This window comes from Oncorhynchus tshawytscha, linkage group LG01 (genome assembly GCF_018296145.1).
Source record: "Oncorhynchus tshawytscha isolate Ot180627B linkage group LG01, Otsh_v2.0, whole genome shotgun sequence".
NCBI classification, from domain to species: domain Eukaryota; kingdom Metazoa; phylum Chordata; class Actinopteri; order Salmoniformes; family Salmonidae; genus Oncorhynchus; species Oncorhynchus tshawytscha.
Window position 1 is genome coordinate 80420745 of NC_056429.1, and position 23949 is coordinate 80444693.

Below are 23949 nucleotides of genomic sequence, written 5' to 3' on the forward strand. Positions count from 1 at the left end.
AAAATGTATGTGTCCTCTCCCCTCCCCCATCTTCTTTCACAATACCAGTCAGCAGGGACCTTAAAGGAAAGTGAGAGCTCTCAGTCTCTGTGTGAGCAGAGATCAGTTAATAGGCTGTCCTAGTCTAATCCTCTAGGTATGGCTTCCTCTCTGGAAGGAAAGGAGAAAACCTACAGAAAGCAGATGCATTTCGACACGCACCACCGGTTGCTTTAGTAGTCAGGAGTGAGAGGGCAAAGAAGTGGAAGGAAAGTGGGTCAGTAGAGTCTGGTCAGCTACAGACATCTTTCCAGATGTATGGAAATGACAACCCTTAGGTGTTTTGACCTCTCCACTCCAGACACTAGTGTAAGAAATCAATTCCTTAATGACGGTTCTCAACAAACATACAATACAGTAAATCATGAATAACATTTTAGGCATGTAAATTGGATTTATTCACCACAAAAATAACAGAAATTCCAGTTAATCAAAACACACGGCACAATTCCAAAGGTCACGGAATGGCATTTGATTGGTTGAGGAAATGTTATCGTCTCGGAGAGACGAAACAAGAGAGCAATTGTTTGTTTCCCACAGCGACTATAAAGACGAGAGACTCTGGGACTCTTCCAAATAGGCTTTTCTTCTTTATTCGCTTTTTACTGAGGATCAGTCAACAGTCCCCCACACAGTTTCAAACCATCATCATGAATAACAATGCAACTAAACTACAACAACTAAAGTAGAGCCAAGTTAAGATTCAGACCAGGAGCTACAAGTAAGAACACATGGGGGTACATTAAAATGACAATATATCAAAAACTGAACACAAATAATACAATCAAAGACAGCTGGAGTGGTTTGTGAAGAAAGTCAGATTTCAAATTCAACACAAATGAAGGGTACAAGTAAGAGCGAGTGTGTGTTTCACGGAGGTCATCCCAGGCCAAAGTGAAACACACACAAAGGCAGGACTCATTTGCATGTGTGGGACTGGCATGCCAGTCATGCTGCCACCCTTCTGGGCAAAGAGGCCAACAACCCTGGACGCGGTGCCAACTGTCTGAGGAATGGTAGGGATCAAGGCTGTACCCGGGACCCTATTTCCTATGTAAATGCACTAGTTTTGAGTCCAATGTGGGCCCTGGTCAAAAGTAGTGCAGTATATTTGGAATAGGGAGCCAATTCCACATGCAAACCCTGTAATATCCACCATGGCTACAGAAATATGTACATCCCCAATATAGTGCACTACTGGTCAAAAGTAGAGAATAGGGTGCCATTTAGGATGTAGCCAATGACTAATAACTAATGAAGTTAAAGATGAGAGAAACACATGGTGACTCAACTGCCATTCAAAGCCTTGCCATTTAAATGCTTCTGTGATATTGATCAGAAGAGTGGAATTTTGTGTCTGAAGTTTGGGAATATTTGGGAATTTTTGGAAGTTGCCCGCCTCCACTCAATAGGATGACGAGAGACGGTATGTGACAGCGCTTCCATTGTTGAGCCTTCCCTGTCAGACCTCCACCAACTGAAAAGCCAAGAAGACAAGGCTAAAAAGGAGAACTAGAAGGAAGCCGTAACATTGGCGTTTGACACAAAATCTTCTAGATTTCCCATCAGCAAAACCTGACATACTAAACACATACCATCCTAAATAAAATGGCACCATGGAGCATCACTAACTGTACAGCTCAGACTGGGCGTGGATGTGTAGTGTTTCTGTGAACGAAAAGGTACACAAGCACCATCTTGGAATAGGGCTGCTTGCATTGTAATCATTAACTTCAAACTTCAACTTAGTCATGCATTGATGTTAATGGGAGACTAAATGAAAATTAGACTTCAGTAAAAACCCATCACTTTGTGCATAGCACTTGTATGTAAAGGATAAACACACCGAGAGCCAGTTACGAGAGCATCAGATCAGACGGTAAAATACATTTAAAGAAAATAGTAAATAAATATGAAAAAAAAAAACATATCTGAAATAGATTCAGATAAGAGGGCTGACTGAGCAGAACCACACAGGATAACACCTGTCACATTCTTTTTCACCTAAATACAAGGCTTACTATACTTCCTGGTGGGTTTGCTTCTCACTGAAGCACCAAGATTGTATCCCAAATGGCACCCTATTCCCAATATAGTGCACTACTTTAGACTAGAGTGCCATTTGGGTCGCATTCCAGGCTTCACAACCCCCCTCGGCCCTCTTTCCATTCAGGATATGAAGTTACCCAGAAGTACACTGTTTCAGACTGGAAATGAATAACAAAAACAGTTTCTAGTTTCTGAGTGGGACATACAAAACATTAAACTTTTTAAGGGGTAAACAAATAAAAAGCACAAGTATATATATATATATATATAAATAAAAACAACATACAAGATAAAAGAGAGACATGCAAAACTAGGAAGTACCTAGACGGCTTCTGAAAATCTCATTAACCAGTTTGATAGTTCCTTCCCCTGGATGTTTAGGGGCTACTTTACTTCTGTTAAGTGGAGGGGCCCAGTGTTGGACCCTTTCAGTGAGAGTTAGATGTAGTTTTTGTCACAGTGTAGCCCTCAGACTATCATCCTATCAGACCCACCAGGCTCATGGGGCTTTTAGGTTTGGGTCTCTGGTCACACGAAACCACTAGGCTTGTGTTGTGCCCCCCATACCCCAGTCAGTCCCAGTCTCAGCTTTCCTAATCCTATAAACACTTCCTATGCACATTCCTTCATCGCCCTCTCCTTCTCTCTCGTTCTGTCTCACTTTCAAAACCCACACCACAACCATGACTCTCAATAAGATTAAATACACTATCAGAGCATCATTACTCACTGTCTCATATCTGTCTATTCTTTCTGCATCGCACAATTACTCCCACACCCATCCCTCACTCTTTCCTTCTATTGACATCCTAGCACACTATACAACTTGTCAACACCAAGGTTTGTATTATTTCTAGACTCATTGTTAGATTTGACTTGGATGAAGACATTCATAACAAATCTGCCTGTCAGAGCTAAACTAGGCTTGTGACTGCCAGGGGGGCAGGGGCAAAGGGTGTGATTGTGAGTGTGTGGGAAGGGGGGGTTGCACCAAGCCAAGGCAGCAGATCCTGTAATTGGCACTAGCCCAGAGGGGCACCGGGACAAAAGACATCTGTAACTCGTACACAAAGGGCAATGCCGAGCAACCTCGAGCCCCAGCTTCATTCAACAGCACTCTGTACTGACGTGTATGAATAACTAACTGCAGGACCTCAGCAGGGGAAGAGGGTGGTGCTGATTCCCTTCCCTCCTTCTCAGAAAGACCACCTAGCCCCCTCCACCTCTCTCTGCCTGCTGGGAAACTTCACACTGTCACAGAGCAGGCCTGGGCTGGCTTAGAACATCTGGAACAGTTCTCTTCTCTGTGGCAGCAACCTAGTCTCTGCTCTGTGGGGAATGAGCTCTCCCACTCTTTCAGATTTTAGGGGGGGTTCACAATTCATCAAAATTCCAGAGGTGGTTCCAGAGAATGGTTCAGTCCATCCAGGAGTTCACTGGGCAGTTAAAGAACACAGACCTCCCGGTTCATGGCCCCTACGGGGACAGAATGGTTCTGTTCATTCACTGCTTTACTGTTTGAGCCTCTGTACTGTAAACAATCACTGCCCCCTAGTCTATAAGCCTTATAGGTAGAGTATGGTTCAGTCCTTCCAGGAGTCCACTGGGCAGTTAATGATCACAGCACCCCTCGTCTGTGGCTCCTCCAGCGTGAGAGGCTCTTAAAACAGCAGACGGTATCCTCTCCAGCCCGTTTCCCTGACCGTATTCGGCCTGCTTGGGAGAGGCCAGGCTGGGTCTCTAATATCTGGGTCTTTATCAAGAAGTCTGCGGAGATACAGTCAGGCAGGCTCAAGTTCTCTGTTTCGCTCACTCTAGTCCATCAGAAACACATCCACCAGACCAAAGAAAAAACGGAGGGAAAAGTGGGGCCCCAAGTTACAGAACAGATGAAGGAGTGATGAGGGGAAGAGAGAGGCAGAGGAGGTGGAGATGGTGATGTTCAAGTCCTGCCCCCCTGTCAGTCACTTCTCGAGCAGCTGCTTCCTCTGCTGTTCCAATAGGGCCTCCAGGTGGTCTGCCCTCTTCAGAGCAGCCTATGAGAGGAGAACAGCAGGGTTTAACACAGCTATCAATCATCTCTCACGTTCCAACTCAGTTCCTTTCTATCCTCTCCAATGTTTACTTAGTGTAAAACCCCTCTCAGAAACACACTGTCTCTTTACGTCCCAAATGGTGAGTTAATCCCTATATCGTGCACTACCTTTGACCGGAGCCCTATTGGCTCTGGTCAAAAGTAGTGCACTGTAAAGGGAACAGGGTGATCTTTGGGACCCAGACTAGGACTCACCTCATGCTGCTTCCTAAGGCTAGCCACAGTCTCTTCCTTTTTCAAGATGGCTGACTTCACCCTGCCATAATAAGAAAATGTGACAAGGAAAAATAAGGATTGTTTGGCATTGAGATTACTTTCTCCTTTCGCTGTTATTTCAAATGTAATTTTAATTTACATCCTACACTACCAACAATCACTGACCCATTATACAGGTAACATAGACAACAGTCTGAGCCGAGCTATTCTAGAACAGTCTAAACACTGGTGATTAAATTGACATTCCCACAGTTAGTCCCATTGAGGTCTTTCCCAAGTGAGAGCTGGCTATAATACCATGTCAAACAATCTCCTCTCCCTCTCTTTTCTTCCCCTCCCTCCATCCTCACCGTTGGTGGACCTCTGCCAGCTCCTCCTCCTTCTCCCTGGTGACCCTCTCAACCTCCAGCCTTAGCCTGGCCCTGACCTCTGATGTCTCGGTCTTCATCCTTCTGTTCTCATTCTCCGTCACAATGAGTCTTTCAGCAAACTCCTGCCTGATAACCTCTGCCAGGCTGCGACGCTCCTCAGACAGCTTGTCACGGATCTGGAGAGGAGAGAGAAAGAGAGGAGAGAGACAAGGGAGAGGGATACAGGATAGAGGGTCAGGGGTGAGAAATGGTTTACATGGGCATCATTTACCTAGATACAGTGGGGCAAAAAAGTATTTAGTCAGCCACCAATTGTGCAAGTTCTCCCACTTAAAAAGATGAGAGGCCTGTAATTTTCATCACAGGTACACTTCAACTATGACAGACAAAATGAGAAAATCACATTGTAGGATTTTATGAATTTATTTGCAAATTATGGTGGAAAATAAGTATTTGGTCAATAACAAAAGTTTCTCAATACTTTGTTATATACCCTTTGTTGGCAATGACAGAGGTCAAACGTTTTCTGTAAGTCTTCACAAGGTTCACACACTGTTTGGGCTCATTGTCATGCTGAAAGACCCAGCCACGTTTCATCTTCAATGCCCTTGCTGATGGAAGGGGGTTTTCACTCAAAATCTCACGATACATGGCCCCATTCATTCTTTCCTTTACACGGATCAGTAAGTCCTGGTCCCTTTGCAGAAAAACAGCCCCAAAGCATGATGTTTCCATCCCCATGCTTCACAGTAGGTATGGTGTTCTTTGGATGCAACTCAGCATTCTTTGTCTTCCAAACACGACGAGTTGAGTTTCTACCAAAAAGTTATATTTTGGTTTCATCTGACCAAATGACATTCTCCCAATCTTCTTCTGGATCATCCAAATGCTCTCTAGCAAACTTCAGACGGGCCTGGACATGTACTGGCTTAAGCAGGGGGACACGTCTGGAACTGCAGGATTTGAGTCCCTGGCGACGTAGTGTGTTACTGATGGTAGGCTTTGTTACTTAGGTCCCAGCTCTCTGCAGGTCATTCACTAGGTCCCCCCGTGTGGTTCTGGGATTTTTGCTCACCGTTCTTGTGATCATTTTGACCCCACGGGGTGAGATCTTGTGTGGAGGCCCAGATCGAGGGAGATTATCAGTGGTCTTGTATGTCTTCCATTTCCTAATAATTGCTCCCACAGTTGATTTCTTCAAACCAAGCTGCTTACCTATTGCAGATTCAGTCTTCCCAGCCTGGTGCAGATCTACAATTTTGTTTCTGGTGTCCTTTGACAGCTCTTTGGTCTTGGCCATAGTGGAGTTTGGAGTGTGGCTGTTTGAGGTTGTGGACAGGTGTCTTTTATACTGATAACAAGTTCAAACAGGTTCCATTAATACAGGTAACGAGTGGAGGACAGAGGAGCCTCTTAAAGAAGTAGTTACAGGTCTGTGAGAGCCAGACATCTTGCTTGTTTGTAGGTGACCAAATACTTATTTTCCACCATAATTTGCAAATAAATTCATTAAAAATCCTACAATGTGATTGTCTGGATTTTTTTTCTCTCATTTTGTCTGTCATAGTTGAAGTGTACCTATGATGAAAATTACAGGCCTCTCATCTTTTTAAGTGGGAGAACTTGCACAATTGGTGGCTGACTAAATACTTTTTTGCCCCACTGTATGTCACCCTACAGGCTTGGACCAACATGCATTTACCCAGCCATAGGCACCAACATGTATTTACCCAGCCATAGGCACCAACATGTATTTACCCAGCCATATGCACCAACATGTATTTACCCAGCCATATGCACCAACAAGCTTTCAGCATAAAAAAGGGCCAACCAAGGAGGGGAGGAAGGAAGGACAGCTGAGTTTTCAAACTATTGGAACAAGGTCTGCTGGTGTCTGTACCTGTGTGATGTCTTCGATCTCCTGCTCTCTCTGTCTGAGATGGCCCTGTAGTGTGATCAGCTCTCCCTCCATCTCACTCTGTCTCTTCTTCATCTCCTGCTGTTTTTCCAAGGCAGACCTCTCAGAGCGCTCCAACTCTTTCAGCTCCGCCTCGTATTTCTCCCTCACACGCTTCACACTGAGAGAGACACACAGATAGTCAGAAACAGTATATCAAGCTCCAAGGTGAAGTTTCCCCTAGGTACAGATCTAGGATCAGCTTTCCCTCCCACAATCCTAACCTTAACCATTAGTAGGGGAATTGCAAATCTGACCCAAGATCAGCATCTAGACCGTCTATCAACACTGTATATCAGGACTCCCGAGTGGTGCAGCGATCTAAAGCACAGCATCTCAGCGCTAGAGGAATCACTACAGACCATGGTTCGATTTCAGGCTGTATCACAACCGGCCGTGATTGGGAGTCCCATAGGGTGGCGCATAATTGGCCCAGGGTCGTCTGGGTTAGGGTTTGGCCTGGGTAGGCCATCATTGTAAATAAGAATTTGTTCTTAACTGACTTACCTAGTTAAATATAGGTTAAATATTAAATAAAATAAAAATAACATGTAGACTTTTTATTTTATTTTACCTTTATTTAACCAGGTAGGCTAGTTGAGAACAAGTTCTCATTTGCAACTGCGACCTGGCCAAGATAAAGCATAGCAGTGTGAACAGACAACAGAGTTACACATGGAGTAAACAATTAACAAGTCAATAACACAGTAGAAAAAAAAGGGGAGTCTATATACATTGTGTGCAAAAGGCATGAGGAGGTAGGCGAATAATTACAATTTTGCAGATTAACACTGGAGTGATAAATGATCAGATGGTCATGTACAGGTAGAGATATTGGTGTACAAAAGAGCAGAAAAGTAAATAAAAAACAGTATGGGGATGAGGTAGGTAAAAATAGGTGGGCTATTTACCGATAGACTATGTACAGCTGCAGCGATCGGTTAGCTGCTCAGATAGCAGATGTTTGAAGTTGGTGAGGGAGATAAAAGTCTCCAACTTCAGCGATTTTTGCAATTCGTTCCAGTCACAGGCAGCAGAGAACTGGAACGAAAGGCGGCCAAATGAGGTGTTGGCTTTAGGGATGATCAGTGAGATACACCTGCTGGAGCGCGTGCTACGGATGGGTGTTGCCATCGTGACCAGTGAACTGAGATAAGGCGGAGCTTTAACTAGCATGGACTTGTAGATGACCTGGAGCCAGTGGGTCTGGCGACGAATATGTAGCGAGGGCCAGCCGACTAGAGCATACAAGTCGCAGTGGTGGGTGGTATAAGGTGCTTTAGTGACAAAACGGATGGCACTGTGATAAACTGCATCCAGTTTAGCATGTAGTATGTTCATCCATATGCATATTTATACACAATCCTTGCAGCACTTGCAAACACACGGACATGGACACACACGGAAACGCCACATTTAATGGTGAGATGACTAACCGATTGTCAGCGGCCCGGTCACATTCGTCGCGGGCCCCGCTCGTCTCCTCCTCCAGCCTCTGAATGGCCAGCTCGATCTCTTTGTCCCGCCCCCGACGTACTTCCTCCTTCAGCTCACGCTCCCGACTCAACAACCATGCTTCCTGCGCGCGCATGCGCGCACACACACACACACACACACACACACATGGTAAACCCCTATGCCAGAATACAGACAAACCACTGGCACAACAGCAACAGTGCATGTGCAGGTCATTGTGAAACTGGGATTGTTATGACTTTGTGAACATTAGTTTCTCTGACTGCTGCGGTGAACCTTCCTTCCTGCCCGTCTCCATAAGGCCTTTGCCCTGTGGGTCTTAGTATTCACATGACATTTAAGAGGGGAAAGAGGCAGTGGGTGGGGGCAGTTGGGAAGGTGGTGGTTTCAGATCGCTCAGAGAACTACCAATTCCCAAACACAATGAAAAATCCCCCATTAAAAAGGCCCATGGAAAAAACCTGTGTGTGAGGGTGGTTGCTAGAGGCCTTCTTGAAAGGACCAGATTAGCAGAAATACATGTTTTAAATACAGAGACCCGCTATGAACAGACCCGAAGACAACTAGACCCGTTGCATATAGACCTGGTCAGATCCAGACCTGGCCCAATCCGAGTGAGGGAAGCAGCAGAAACGTGACCGTTTAGTCATGGTAATTAGGCTCCAAACTCTGATGCTGCTACTGGTCATTAGATGCCTACTAAACTTGCTAACTGCCTGGTACTCAGCACTGTATTGTCCCTCTAATCACTCTGATATCGTTGAAAATCTAATCAAACACTTCATGAGAGCCCATGAGCTCATGTTGCGCAACATTTCTATAGGCTATGCAATTGCGTCAGAAAACAGAGTGATTGTCTCTATTAAAAAGAACAGGATTCCATCAGCTTTCTATAGGCTAGGCCTATTATATTTATTTCTCAACGTTCCTAATGTTAAGCACATTGCCTCTCTTGACAATAGGATGGCATGAAAATGAACCACGGGAAAAGCATTCTCCAGTGGCTTTTTAAGTACATGTATTTTTTCCTCCCATTTCATACAGGTGTATGATAATGGTCCATTCAAAATCAAAACAAATTTCACACATATATTATTTAGTACATGCAAAGACAAGACTAAATCAAGAATAGTCTGATGGGTGACAATATAAGCCTATCACTTGTGAATGATGAATTTACCATGGCAAATATAAGGCATTATCAAGTGCTTGTCAAATTGTGAATGAGTGACTGATGAAGTGTGTACAGCCTGCGAAAAAAAAAAAAACAGAGCTAATGCCTTTCACGCAACTTTTTTTTCAAATCATTAGAGGAGTCACATCATTGCAGCCTTAGAAAGTATAAAAAAAGGTAAACGTATAGGCCAACTTTTGTATCACATTTTTGTATCATTATAAATGGTAAATTAAGCAAATAGGAGTACCTGTTCCTTTTTTAGCTGCTAAACACAGAATAGCCGCATGCGCTCACTCCCTCAAATTGTTTGGAGAAAATATCCTTTCTATTTTATTCAGCTATGTTCAATTGCATTGTTCACACTATAACATATTGCCATGGAATTCTAAGCAAATCTTGTCTGCTATGAACTAGTGTAGCCCACAGCCATAGCCAGATCAGGGCCTAACATAAGGACAACTCAGAGTATGCTATTGTGTACTTCTGAAAGACTACATTTTCTTCATTCTTTAGACATGTCTAAAATAAATAATGGATTTATTGTGATGGATTAAGACTAAAACGTAGATGTCTGCATCAGTAGTTTGTAGGCTATGCAAGTAAGCCAGGAGATGCTAAATGTGTTTATGTTAATTAATGGCCAATTACCGTTAGACCGGCAGTTATGTTTGACAATCACCGGCTGCCAAAATTTCATGACCGCCACAGCCCTACTACAGACATAACCTGGGTTTGACAGCGTGGGCTGTTAGGACAGTGGCCAAGTTGGCCAATGTAGTGCTGAATGTGTAGTGGTCTGCCACACTGCACCATAGCAGTGCTAGGAGAGAGGGAGTGCATTTAGCTAGAGTGCTTAACAAGCAAGCAGGGAGGGAAAGGGGACGAACACACAGACATGGACAAAGTGTTGATGCATGCACACACACCTCCTTCTTCATGTAGTTCTCCTCCCAGGTCTGTTTCTCGATCTCCAGGCGTTCTCTGAGGGCTTTTAACTCCACCTAGACAGACAAGGAGCAAAGTTACTACCAGACTAGACAACAAAACACAACCAGTGTTAGCCAGTCAGAGAGTCTGTAGGCCAGTCTCTATGGTCCTTTGTAGCTCAGTTGGAAAAGCATGGCGCTTGCAAAGCCAAGATTGTTGGTTTGATTCCCACTGTGACCAGCTGTACAAAAAAAAAAACATGCACTGCACGGCTGTAAATCGTTTTGGATAAAAGCATCTGCTAAATGGCATAATTTCAGCAAAAATACAAGAGGCCATGTGTTTTGAAATTTGTACCATGGCTGTGACGTGGTCAATGATTTTATACAACGGGTTACAAGCATTAAAAAGCAAGATTCTTTCCCAAACCATAAATGTTTCAACAAAACGTGACGCTACATTCACCAACACTGGTTGTCAAATGGAATTTTAGGCGTTCTCTGGTCGTTAGTGCCAATTGCATGTAAAGCAAAACAAAACCAAGCACTGGTTAATAGTTCCAGAACTTTGCAGGTTACTATGGCAAACAAAAATGGTTGCTATGGAGAAATTTCTTAAAAGTGCAATCGCAAAAACCATCAAGCGCTATGATGAAACTGGCTCTCATGAGGACCGCCAAAGGAAAGGAAGACCCAGAGTTACCTCTGCTGCAGAGCATAAGTTAATTTGAGAGTTACCAGACTCAGAAATTGCAGCCCAAATAAATGCTTCAGAGTTCAAGTAACAGACATCTCAACATGAACTGTTCAGAGGAGACTGCGTGAATCAGGCCTTCATGGTCGAATTAGTAGGTGAACGGGTGATCTCCGCATGTGTGGTTCCCACCGTGAAGCATGGAGGAGGAGGTGTGATGGTGCTTTGCTGGTGACACTGTGTGATTTATTTAAAATTCAAGGCACACTTAACCAGCATGGCTACCACAGCATTCTGCAGCGATACGGCATCCCATCTGGTTTGCACTTAGTGGGACTATCATTTGTTTTTCAACAGGACAATGACCCAACACTCCTCCAGGCTGTGTAAGGGCTATTTGACCAACAAGGAGAGTGATGGAGTGCTGCATCAGATGATCTGGTGTCCACAATCACCTGACCTCAACCTAATTGAGAGAGTTTGGGATGAGTTGGACTGCAGAGTGAAGGAAAAGCAGCCAACAATTGCTCAGAATGTGGGAACTCCTTCAAGACTGTTGGAAAAGCATAACATTCCAGATGAAGCTGGTTGAGATAATGCCAAGAGTTTGCAAAGCTGTCATTAAGGCAAAGGGTGGCTACTTTGAAGAAACTCAAATATATTTTGATTTGTTTAACACTTTTTTGCTTACTACATGATTCCATATGTGTTATTTGATCCTGTTGATGTCTTCACTATTCTTCTACAATGTAGAAAATAGTAAAAAATAAAGAAAAACCCTTGAATGAGTAGGTGTGTCCAAACTTTTGACTGGTATTGTATGCATACAGTAGATCTATAAAAGTCGTGATTTCGACTGGCTGAGAAAAGCTGCCTGTCTGTCTTGTCCCAACTCGCTCATTACTATAGGACACAGTAGAGATCGAAATTCAATATTCCAACAATGTAGCAAATGTCGGAAATAATGTCTAGATGCTTTTTACAGTCGAGATCAAGTTTATAAATTGCATGGCTGGGCAGTGGATATGTAAAAATAGTAGTAGTTCTAGTAGTGCATTGCTAGGTAACAACGGCACTTTTTATCACTGTACTGGCTCTGTGTATGTTGTCTAGTATATAAATGGGCAGGATAGGCTCGAACAATGGGAATTACAAACCACCTGTTGTATAATAATTTATATTATTATTGTGGTAGGGACAGGTACTGTCCATTACCTGGTGCCTCCTCTCCTGCTCCTCCCTGCTCCTCTCCAGCTCTTCTCTCAGAGCTCTCCCTGCCAGGGAGCTGTTATCCTCCAGTTGCTTCCTCAGGTCCTCCAGCTCAGCACGCTGCCTGCAGGGCAGTGATAGAGGACATTAATTTTAGAGATGCTCCACTGATACTTGACTTGCACACATCAAATAGTAGGCATTACATTACTAGTAATCTCTCGTGGACAGATAACATAGGATGGTATCGTAGCGTCTGTCAACAGAATGCGGCATGTGACGAGTAACGAGGAACTTTGTCTCGGTACGCAGATGTTTGTCACTGATCATTTGGACAAATCACAATTTAGTAGGTGTTCCCATCTTTTGAGTTTGTCCCATACTTTCCATTTAGGGGGCGGTGGAGACTTCGGTAGTATCGTTTCTCATAAATCTGCCCCAGAACCTAAATCGAGCATTTGGCGGAATTACACAAGATTTAAGATCTGGATTTTTGAGATTACATTACTACACACAATCATCACATGATAAGTATTGTATGATTCTAATGTACTAGATGCTGTACAGTAAAGTCAAATCTAGGCCATGTCATCAGTCTAATTGTACACACCAGTGTCCCCAGCAAACGAAGTGTTAGGTCTAGACATATAGAGATGACAACATTGGGTGTCAGCCTCTATCTTATCTATATGACCTTTGACATCACCTGGCGGCCAGCTGGTTGAGTCTTTCCTTCTCCTCAGACACCTCCTTGTAGAGTCTCCTCCTCTGCTGCTGTAAAGACATCTCCTCCTCCGCTAGCTGCTTCTCAAACCTGACCGGGTACACACGCAAAACATCTGTAACCCTGTGGCCTAGGGTGGTCTACTCTAGCGGTCTAGGCTGCTGCCTCCGGTGCACTATACAGCTACAGCATGGGTTAGAATCCATCCCACTGCTAATACTCCAATACAGCACACTCTACATCCTATCACCACTATCTCTCTGTCCAATAAACATACAAAGACATCTCTAACCCTAACCCTCTGCTTCTCAAAACTGACAGGAATACACATACAGTGCATTTGGAAAGTATTCAGACTCCTTGACTTTTTATTTTATTTAACTATGCACATCAGTTAAGAACAAATTCTTGTAGAAAAAATTAGATGAGGAATTGAAGCGCTGCTGAGGTACACAATAGTAGAGTTTGGAAGATAGGTGCTCTTTGGTAAAAGGGGGAAATTTGCCATCAAAAAGAAAGGAGGGCCAAGGCACTTCATATAATTAATTAAAATGCCTATATTTGTATGGCATGTTCAATGGAAACTAAGTTTAAAAACTGACGCGTTTCAGCTAAATGGCCTTCAAAAGGGACCTCCCTGATGAAGGCCATGTAGCCGAAACTCGTCTGAGTTTTTAAACTTAGTTTCCATTGAACATGCCATACAAATAAAAGGCATTTTAATTAAGAACAAATTCTTATTTACAATGACAGCCTACCAAATGGCAAAAGGCCTAATGCGGGGACGGGAGCTAGGATTAAAAAAAATATATATAGGACAACACAGAGATCATGCCAAGAGAGACACCACAACACAAACATAACACAAACATAAAAGAGAGACCTAAGACAACATAGCATGGCAGCAACACATGGCAACACAGCATGGTGGCACCACCACATGGCAGCAGCACAAAACATGGTACAAACATTATTGGGCACAGACAACAGCACAAAGGTAGAGACAACAATACATCACGCGAAGCAGCCACAACTGTCAGTAAAAGTGTCTGAGTCTTTGAATGAAACTGTCCAGTTTGGGGGCCTCCCGTGTGGCACAGTGCTAGCTGTGCCACCAGAGACTCTGGGTTCGAGCCTGTGTTAAGAAGCAGTGTGGCTTGGTTGGGTTATGTTTCAGAGGACGCATGGCTCTCGACCTTTTTCTCTCCCGAGCCCGTACGGGAGTTGTAGCGATGAGGCAAGACAGTAACTACTAACAATTGGATACCACGAAATTGAAGAGAACAAAAAAAACTGTCCAGTTTGAGTGTTTGTTGCAGCTCGTTCCCATCTCTGACTGCAGCGAACTGAAAAGAGGAGCGACCCAGGGATGTGTGTGCATTGGGGACATTTAACAGAATGTGACTGGCAGAACGGGTGTAGTACTTATTCAAACCCTTTGCTTTGAGACTTGAAATAGAGCTCAGGTGCATCCTGTTCCCATTGATCATCCCTGAGATGTTTCTACAACTTGATTGGAGTCCACCTGTGGTAAATTCAATTATTTGGACATGATTTGGAAAAGGCACACATCTGTCTATATAAGGTCCCACAGTTGACAGTACATGTCAGAGCAAAAACCAAGCCATGAGCTATGAGATAGGATTGTGTCGAGGCACAGATCTGGGGAAGGGTAACACAACATTTCTACAGCATTGAAGGTCCCCAAGAACAAAGTGGCCTCCATCATTCTTAAATGGAAGAAGTTTGGAACCACCAAGAGTCTTCCTAGAGCTGACCGCCCGGACAAACTGAGAAACCGGGGAGAAGGGCATTGGTCAGGGAGGTGACAAAGATCCCAATGGTCACTCTGACAGAGCTCCGGAGTTCCTCTGTGGAGATGGGAGAACCTTCCAGAAGGACAACCATCTCTGCAGCACTACTCAAATAGGGCCTTTATGGTAGAGTGACCAGATGGAAGCCACTCCTCAGTAAAAGGCACATGACAGCCCGCTTGGAGTTTGCCAAACGGCACCTAAAGAAAGGACTCTTGACCATGAGAAACAAGATTCTCTGGTCTGATGAAACCAAGATGTAACTCTTTGGCCTGAATGCCAGGCGTCACGTCTGGAGGATACCTGGCACCACCCTACGCTGAAGCATGGTGGTGGCAGCATCATGCTGTGGGGATGTTTTTCAGTGGCAGAGACTGGGAGACTAGTCAGGATCGAGGGAAATGTTATTTTACCTTTATTTAACTAGGCAAGTCAGTTAAGAACAAATTCTTATTTTCAATGACGGCCTAGGAACAGTGGGTTAACTGCCTGTTCAGGGGCAGAACGACAGATTTGTACCTTGTCAGCTCGGGGGTTTGAACTTGTAACCTTCCGATTACTAGTCCAACGCTCTAACCACTAGTCTACCCTGCCGAACAGAGCAAAGATCCTTCATGAAAACCTGCTCCAGAGCACTCAGGACCTCAGACTGGGGCAAAGGTTCACCTTCCAACAGGACAACAACCCTAAGCACACAGCCAAGACAACGCAGGAGTGGCTTCGGTACAAGTGTCTGAATGTCCTTGAGTAGCCCAGCCAGAGCCAACTCATAAAATGAAGCTAACTCATATGAAGTGGCAAAGTTCATATATAGCTCAGTGAGTAAATCACTCCTTTACCAGTACTAACGCAACTGCACCATTTTCAGATAATTAGTTTATCCGAGAAACAGTCGAATGGTAGCTAGCATAGTTAAAGGTACTTTTGCGCTTGAAACAACTTTGGAACCAATTATTCACAGTGGTTAAGTTACCGGTAGCTTGCTACCTGGCTAGCTAGCTTTATTGGTCAAGGGAATAGGTTAGCTAGCATCTAGCATCGCCGGTAAAACTCCAGTAAATTCTGTATTAATCTTTGATCATTCAATTCCTTTGCAAAAAGATGGCGGGAGAGTGGATTGTCCTTTGACTTGTCCTAGCTACCATTAAATGTGCTGTGCTCCGTAGCGATTAGCTAAGCTACCCTGACCTTGGCGTTTGGTTTGTTTACAAATTGCGGAGTCTGCGCTGTGCAAGAGAAAGTGTGGGCTGCGCACATGGAGGAAGTTGGAGATGTGCATGTCATATTAATCAATATTATTAAGGAGCCATACATAATAGTTCGGTGGGTGGAACTAAACAAGCATTTCCGCACTAGGACAGGAATTAGGTCAAAATAGTGGCAGCAACATCCTCTGGAGGGGAACTTTAACCAATGATACGCTCCAATTGGGTTGTGACGGTCATGGAATTTTGGATGGCGGTAATTGACCAGCCAAATGACCACAGTCAACATAATAACCATTAAAATACACATTTTCACCTCTCCTCCTGACAGCGATAGAAATAATGAATAAAACGGGTGTCCCCATTCAGGTCAATGAGTTATAATGGGTGGAATGGCGGCAGAGAGGAAACGGTAAAGCGTGAGGAAGTGACAAATCTGTCTACGAAGTGAGGAATTTTTGTATGAAGGTCAATGATCGTGTCTAATTTTGTTGCTAATTTGCTACCTAAGGCTTATTTAAATCGAATTTAAGTTTTCTAATGGTTAGGTTTGTGGGGTTTCCTGATGGGGTTACCTGATTTGAAAATGGGGTCAGTCACTGGCCTACATCCCAAATGGCTATTCCCTATTCCGCACTACTTTTGATTAGGTCAGGAGTGCACTATATAGGGTGCCATTTAGGACGCAAGAATGGCCTTCCTGGCGCTTTCATTGTTATCCAGTCCTTCACTCTTATCACTACAGAGCAGGCAGTGTGACCACACCACACAGCAGCTCCACAAAATGACGCTAGGACATGTGGGAAAGAACAGACTGGTGGAAATAAGACCATCTGTACAACGCGCTCACACACGGGCAGCATGCACACGTGGGCGCTCACAAAGACAGACATCTCTCCACCACACGTACTCTAATGAATTCAGCTTCTGAAAGACAACCACATTGGTTAAGTATCTATATGGGAGGTTTGGTGATACATTACTTATAAACCTACTTCCTGTCCATTATTTGGGGTTTCATGTCTTGCCTTTACACTGCCAGTGTTATCGTAGTGTGAATGTGTGTGAGCTCACGTGCGTGCATATATGGTGTGCATACAAACCTCTGCTTGGCCAGTTCCCTCTCTCTCTGACACTGCTCGTCCCGGTCTCTCTCCAGCTGTTGTCGTAGCTCTTCAGTCTGGCCAACATAGCGTTGGGCTGCCCTCTCGTCTGCCTGCAGCAGCTCAGCCTCATGAAGGACCCGCAGCTTTTTCAGCTCTTGCTTGTGTTTACAGATCAGCTTCTGGATCTCTGGCTCCAGACCTGGCACAAAGCGAAGAGGAAGAACAAGAACGAAAAGTACAAGAGAGAGAGGTTGAGAAAGAGAAACATCAGTTAACACAGAAATAATCACAGCAGAATTGTTACACTGCAAACAAAGTAATTATTGTAATTGTGAAGAGATAAACATTTGAGCTCTATGCATGTACTTCTCAGAAGTGAAATTAAGTTGACCCTAGACACTGAACTTGGGTATTTTTCTCCCTAATAGGATTTAGTGGAGGTTAGCGTAGGGTAAGCAGATCCTAGATCCTGCCTTCGAGGCAGCTTCAAATGAGGCCCTCCTCTCACCTTTCACAGTGATCTCTTTTATCTTCTTGGTCTTCTCGTCGATCCACTTCTCCCTGCGGACCTTCTCTGTGGCACTCATCAACTCTTTCAGCTTCTTGATCTCCTGAGGATGAAGAGGGGCAGGTTAGAGGTTAGGGTTGAATGTCAAAAGGTCAATCTTCCTTTGGAAAGAAGTTACTACAGTGACTGGGAGGGACACGGTAGCGACACCATGTCTGTCACATCTTCCATGACAAAAGGTGCCTCAAAGAAACATCAAGGGTAATTTCTGTAGGCAAAAGATTAGGCTACATCCCATGTGACCAAGAATAGATGAGAGTGTAGTGATCATAGACATACATATATTCATATTAAAATGTTTATATACATCATTGGTATTGATATGCAAACAGGAATGGTTTGTGAGGCTACATTCCACATGAGGGAAATGGTATGAAAGAATAGGGTTTAAGTGTTTTAATGGGTGAAGACAGACAGACAAGGGCTGAGAGAACACATGGTGTAAGGTTAGTCAGCTGCCTAGGACAGGGGTTTAAAAACTGTTACAACACCAAGTCTACAGACAGACAGAGGCAGACTGTACCGGAATAAACTCACATGCATATATAGAGTCCTGACAGGAGAAAGGACAAATGAACAAAATGAATGAAAGAAGAGCAAGAAGGGAGTGATGAGTGGGTTAGGGAAAAAGGTTACCTCGCACAAGGGACCCAGAATTTGCCACACCTAGAGCCAGAGGAAAATGAGAAACAGACAGGACAGAGGAGGAAAGGAGGAGGAAAGAGAAAAAAAAACAGTGATTAAAAAGCAACAATAGCAGAAGCAAGCAAAGCAGGCAAACACATAATGGCAAGGCGACAAGGCATAAGCAGAGAGAAGTCGCTAGCAGCAGAAGAGACTGTTAAACCACAAACATAGATAAAACACAAATACTGATCTCCCCTGCCTCCTCTACGCCATAGTGGTGGATGGCTCAAGTCTGCATCCTAGTGGCCAGGACAGAGGATGGCAGATGTCAGTACTGTAAGAAGTGTGTGTGTCACCCCTTACCAGTTCATGTTGCTCCTGCATCTGGCCGATCTTCTTAGTGTATTTCTGATCCACTAGTTTGAGCTCTCCCACCACTCCCTCACAACGCTCACTCAGAGCCTTCTTATCGTCTATTAGCTGCACAAACAGAGAGAAAAATAGAGTCATATGAGAGATAGAGGCGCTAACGACATTTCAGTTCAAAGGAGAGAGTGATGGCGTAGCCTTGGATTTTGGATAAGAGTAAGGGGGTCGTGTGTGTGTGTGTGTGTGTACCTGGTCTATAAAGGTGAGGTGTCTCTGGATGGTGGCTTCATACTGCTCCTTCTGCAGAGTGAAGTTCCTGCTCAATTCCTTCTCTGTCTCCTTCACATGCCTCACTGTCAACTCCCTCTGCTGGGTCTGGGACAGAGAGAGAGGGGTGGAGAATGGGCGAGAGAGACAGATGGGACAGCTTAGCATGTGAACACTATAGACCAGGGATAGGCAACAGGTGGCCTAGCGATTCAATTTGGCCACCCAAAGTTGTCTTAGTAACAACAAATTGAGATGGGGTAAAGCTATGACATCTTTAATTAATAAGTGTTCCCCTGTGAAAAAGAAAACATCCCATATGGCTGTGAGATGGATCTTGTGATGGAATACAGTGAATGTTATTCACGTTCTCACCAGAGCGGTCTGCAGCATGTTGACAGTGCGCCTCTTCTCCTCCAGCTCCAACTTCAGTCTCATCATGGAGCCAGTGACCTCAGCAGCCGTGGCCGAGGCCTGCTCTATTCCCGCAAGCTCCTCTTCTGACAACATCTAGAGACAGACAGAGCTCACACACTGCAACACACACCGTCCAACTCACTAACATCTAACTATTTTAGCAACACCTGATTGCAATCACCCTTTCAGCTTAAGATCTAACCTAAAACATTATCTACCTAACCCTATATGGTGGGGTAAATTAAATGCTCAAGTCACATCTCTAGATTGGAGAGGTGTGTATAATAAAAGTCACATCGGAAGAACTAAATACCCCTCATTATCAGCATTGAGAGGTTGTTGGTCTAGGTCAGAAATGAAGGCAAGCCCAGCACTCGCAAACCCTTATTTTATTAACAATGTCGGGACAATGGCATTGAGCGAATCTCCCCTCACCTCTTTGTGTGACCCTGAGGTGACAGATCGAGGTCTCTCCTGTTCAGACTTCTCCATCTCATCCAGGAAGCTCATGATGCTCTGTAGTTTGGCCTCAGAGAGGAGAGCGCCCCCGTCTGGCAGCACAGGGGTATGGACCAGCTGACCATGACGCTCCAGGTTATCAGTGGTCAGGGAGTTGGAGTCTCCATCCTGATAGAATATAAATAATACAAACATGTTATCAGTGGTCAGGGAGGAAAGGGAGAGAATGTGAGAGAAGGGAGAGCAGGGAGAGAATGTATGTGACGACTTGGGTTTGCACCACTGGGGTCTCCTGTACGTCCCAAGACTGTTAGCTCATTAAAAAATGAAAGGCTAAAGGTAGAGTAGACATCAAGTAGTTTAAATCTATTGCATTACAAGGCAAAGAGCTGAGGGGAATCAAGGTGTGAAACAGAACTGGATAGATAAAAGCGATATGGTTAGAAACCAGATACAAGTAGCTTCAGATCTGCTAAAGAGAGTGAACAAGGGCAGAGGGAAGGGTACATCTTTGTGAAATGTAGTGCAGCCTTACCTCATCTATCCAGGAGTACTTCTCCTTGTGGTAGCTCTTGGGTTCAGACAGCCTCTCTGGTTCTTCCTCTAGGAGCTTCAGAGTGTCCAGCAGGTCGTTCAGGGTGGTCTTAGACTGGGCTCTGCTCGATGGCGCCCCCTGGCGCTGGTCCTCCACACTCACTGACCGCTGCAGAATCTCCTGTTATACAGAGAAGAACAAATACAGCGCCAGGACATGGATGATATTAAATCAGCCTGAATGCACTGGTTTTGTAGACAATATACAGATCAGTAAGTCAGGTTTAAGAATGAGACAATGCATAAACAAATGGGAATATTCCAAAGATCAGATCTCGTACTGTTATGGTAAATTTAGAGCTAGAATCAATGGTTTGTTACCTGAGAGCATTGAGAGTCTCTGCGATTGGACAGTGCAGGGGACAGCGGTCTCAAGTTGGTGATGTCATCCAGGTCAGTCACAACATTCACATTGTTAGAGTCTGCAGACAGAGGAAAAACATGAGGGCAACATCTATATGCAACTATATGTGCTTACAGGACAAGGTATTTTAGCTGGCAATGGAGAAAGGAAATGCACACTAATTTACATTACATCCATGACTGCACTAGGCTTGACAGGGAAAGTTGCCATTAGAGGCTCAGGGAGAGACTGACCTGTGTTCTGGGCCTTGACGTCAGAGCCAGTGGGGGAGATAGGGTTCCTGTTGCAGGGGGATGTGGGGCTCTTGTTGCTGGGGGAGGTGGTGGTGGTCTTGGTCGGTTTCTTATGGCCCACCTTGCCACTGTGTCTCAGGGTCTCCATCTCCTCTTGGGCCAAGGCCTGTATCTCAGCAGCCCTCTGGGCTCTCTTCTGCTGCAGCTCCTACAACACAGCAGGAGGGGGCGACATTAGGCAGGCAGGGTCACGGAGAAAGAGACCAGGGAACTAGGGTGAAGTTGCCCCTAGACGCTGATCTTGGCCCAGTTTAGCATTTTTCCCAGTAACGATAAAGGTTAAGGGAAGCGGATCTTAAATCTGTACCTATGGGAAACTTCACCCCGGAGCAGAAACTAGCCTTGTCACTAAAGGTCAAACATTACAAGTAGTTGGCTAGAGAGCAGGAACGGACCGGCACCCAGGCTGCATGGGAACTGTCTGCAAGGTGTTTTTCCAATCTACTACATTTGTGTCATGAAGACTGAAGCATTTGGCGTTGAGGGTAGAGGTCGACCGATTAATCGGAACGGCCGATTAATTAGGACCGAATTCAAGTTTTCATAACAATCATAAAATACCTATCGGTATTTTTGGGCACCGATTTGCCGATTTTTTATTTTGACACTTTTATTTAATCTTTATTTAACTAGGCAAGTCAGTTAAGAACACATTCTTATTTTCAATGACGGTCTAGGAACGTTGGGTTAACTGCCTCGTTCAGGGGCAGAAAGACAGATTTTCACCTTGTCAGCTCGGGGGAACCAATCTTGCAACCTTACAGTTAACTAGTCCAACGCAATAACGTTGCACTCCACAAGGAGACTGCCTGTTACACAAATGCAGTAAGACAAGGTAAGTTGCTAGCTAGCATTAAACGTATCTTATAAAAAACAATCAATCATAATCACTAGTTAACTACACATGGTTGATGATATTACTAGAGATTATCTAGCGTGTCCTGTGTTGCATATAATCTGACTGAGCATACAAGTATCTGACTGAGCGGTGGTAGGCAGAAGCAGGCGCGCGTAAGCATTCATTCAAACAGCACTTTCGTGCGTTTTGCCAGCAGCTCTTCGTTGTGCGTCAAGCATTGCACTGTTTATGACTTCAAACCTATCAACTCCCGAGATGAGGCTGGTGTGACCGAAGTGAAATGGCTGGCTAGTTAGCACGCGCTAATAGCGTTTCAAACTTTACTCGCTCTGAGCCTTGGGGTGGTTGTTTCCCTTGCTCTGCATGGGTAACGCTGCTTCGATGTGGTTGCTGTTGTGTTCCTGGTTCGAGCCCAGGGAGGAGCGAGGAGAGGGACGGAAGCTATACAGTTACACTGGCAACATTAGTGCCTATTAGAACATCCAACAGTCAAAGGTTAATGAAATACAAATGTTATAGAGGGAAATAGTCCTATAATAACTACAACCTAAAACTTCTTACCTGGGAATATTGAAGACTCATGTTAAAAAGGAACCACCAGCTTTCATATGTTCTCATGTTCTGAGCAAGGAACTGAAACGTTAGCTTTCTTACATAGCACATATTGCACTTTCACGTTCTTCTCCAACACTGTTTTTGGATTATTTAAACCAAATTGAACATGTTTCATTATCTACTTGAGGCTAAATTGATTTTATTGATGTATTATATTAAGTTAAAATAAGTGTTAATTCAGTATTGTTGTAATTGTCATTATTACATTTATTTTTTTATTATTATTATTATTTAAAATCGGCAGCTTAATCGGTATCGGCTTTTTTGGTCCTCCAATAATCGGTATCGGAAAATCATAAATCGGTCGACCTCTAGTTGAGGGAGTGGGATCTAACAAAGAAGAGACCACTGTGTTATGACTCAGGTACAATAAGAGAGGTTTACTGTAGGAAGTTTAGCTATAGTTCAACTATACATTCAGAAATAGTCATCCTGCATACCTTCGCTGAGGCTGTGTAAATATTCCTCTATAATACCTGAATGGCTGCGACGCGGGCAAGACGAGCCTTCTCCTCACGAATCCTTTTCCGGTCCTCCTCCTTCTTCTGCACCTCTGGAGACTTCTCCTCCTCTGCCCTCTGTTCTCGTTCCTTCACACGGTAAACACAAAAAGGTTGTGGGTTCAATTCCCACAGGGATTATATGCAGTGCTTTCAGAAAGTATTCACACCCCTTTAATTTTTTTCAAAATGTTGTGTTACAGCCTGAATTAAATATCTATTAAATTGAGATTGTGTCACTGAACTACACACAATACACCATAATGTCAAAGTGGAGTTCTGTTCGTAGAATATTTTAGAAAAAACATTAAAGCTGAAATGCTTTGAGTCAATAAGTATTCAACCCCTCTGTTATGGCAAGCCTAAATAAGTTCAGGACTAAAAATATGCTTAACAAATCACATAATAATTTGCATGGACTCATTCCGTGTTCAATAACAGAGGATGACATGATTTTTTAAATAACTACCGTGTCTGTACCCCACAACTACATTGATCTGTAAGGTCCCTCAGTCAAGAATTTCAAGCACTGTTTGGTAGAAGTGTATAACAAAATATTTTAAAAAAAGAAGCAGACTCTAAAATATCCCTTTGAGCATGGTGAAGTTATTAATTAGGCTTTGAATGGTGTATCAATACATCCAGTCACTACAACAATACTCAGTTGCCGGAGAGGAAGGAAACTGCTCAGGGGTTTTCACCATGAGGCCAATGGTGACTTTAAACAGTTAGAGTTTAATGGCTGTGATAGGAGAAAAATGATGGAACAACATTGTAGTTACTCCACAATACTAACATAAATGAGAGTGAAAAGAAAAGCCTGTACAGAATAAAAAAATATTCAAAAAAACATGCATCCTGTTTGCAACAAGGCACTTATATAATCCTGCAAAAATAATTGGCTTACAAATGTACTTTTTGTCCTGAACACAAAGCGTTATGTTTGGGGGAACCTTTGT

General features: G+C 43.9%; 1 protein-coding gene across 3 annotated transcripts in view; it reads right to left on the reverse strand.

The window, feature by feature from the left end:
- Window positions 1-408: 408 nt before the first annotated feature.
- Window positions 409-23949, reverse strand: part of LOC112257764 (centrosomal protein of 131 kDa) — a 38605-nt gene continuing 15064 nt past the window's right edge. For 2 of the 3 annotated variants that reach the window (XM_024431594.2, XM_024431602.2), the window contains 19 exons: window positions 22967-23080; window positions 20957-21164; window positions 20681-20781; window positions 20301-20480; window positions 19742-19933; window positions 19265-19399; window positions 18872-18997; window positions 18617-18733; window positions 18263-18292; window positions 17567-17669; window positions 17056-17257; window positions 12916-13023; window positions 12216-12333; window positions 10307-10381; window positions 8164-8306; window positions 6671-6848; window positions 4750-4946; window positions 4379-4439; window positions 409-4124 (listed from right to left, as the gene is read on the reverse strand). In XM_024431594.2, the coding sequence (XP_024287362.1) occupies window positions 4053-4124; window positions 4379-4439; window positions 4750-4946; window positions 6671-6848; window positions 8164-8306; window positions 10307-10381; window positions 12216-12333; window positions 12916-13023; window positions 17056-17257; window positions 17567-17669; window positions 18263-18292; window positions 18617-18733; window positions 18872-18997; window positions 19265-19399; window positions 19742-19933; window positions 20301-20480; window positions 20681-20781; window positions 20957-21164; window positions 22967-23080 (2460 nt within the window). In that variant the 3' untranslated portion in view covers window positions 409-4052. The remainder of the gene's footprint in view (window positions 4125-4378; window positions 4440-4749; window positions 4947-6670; window positions 6849-8163; window positions 8307-10306; window positions 10382-12215; window positions 12334-12915; window positions 13024-17055; window positions 17258-17566; window positions 17670-18262; window positions 18293-18616; window positions 18734-18871; window positions 18998-19264; window positions 19400-19741; window positions 19934-20300; window positions 20481-20680; window positions 20782-20956; window positions 21165-22966; window positions 23081-23949) is intronic. The other variant, XM_024431611.2, reaches the window with a different exon arrangement.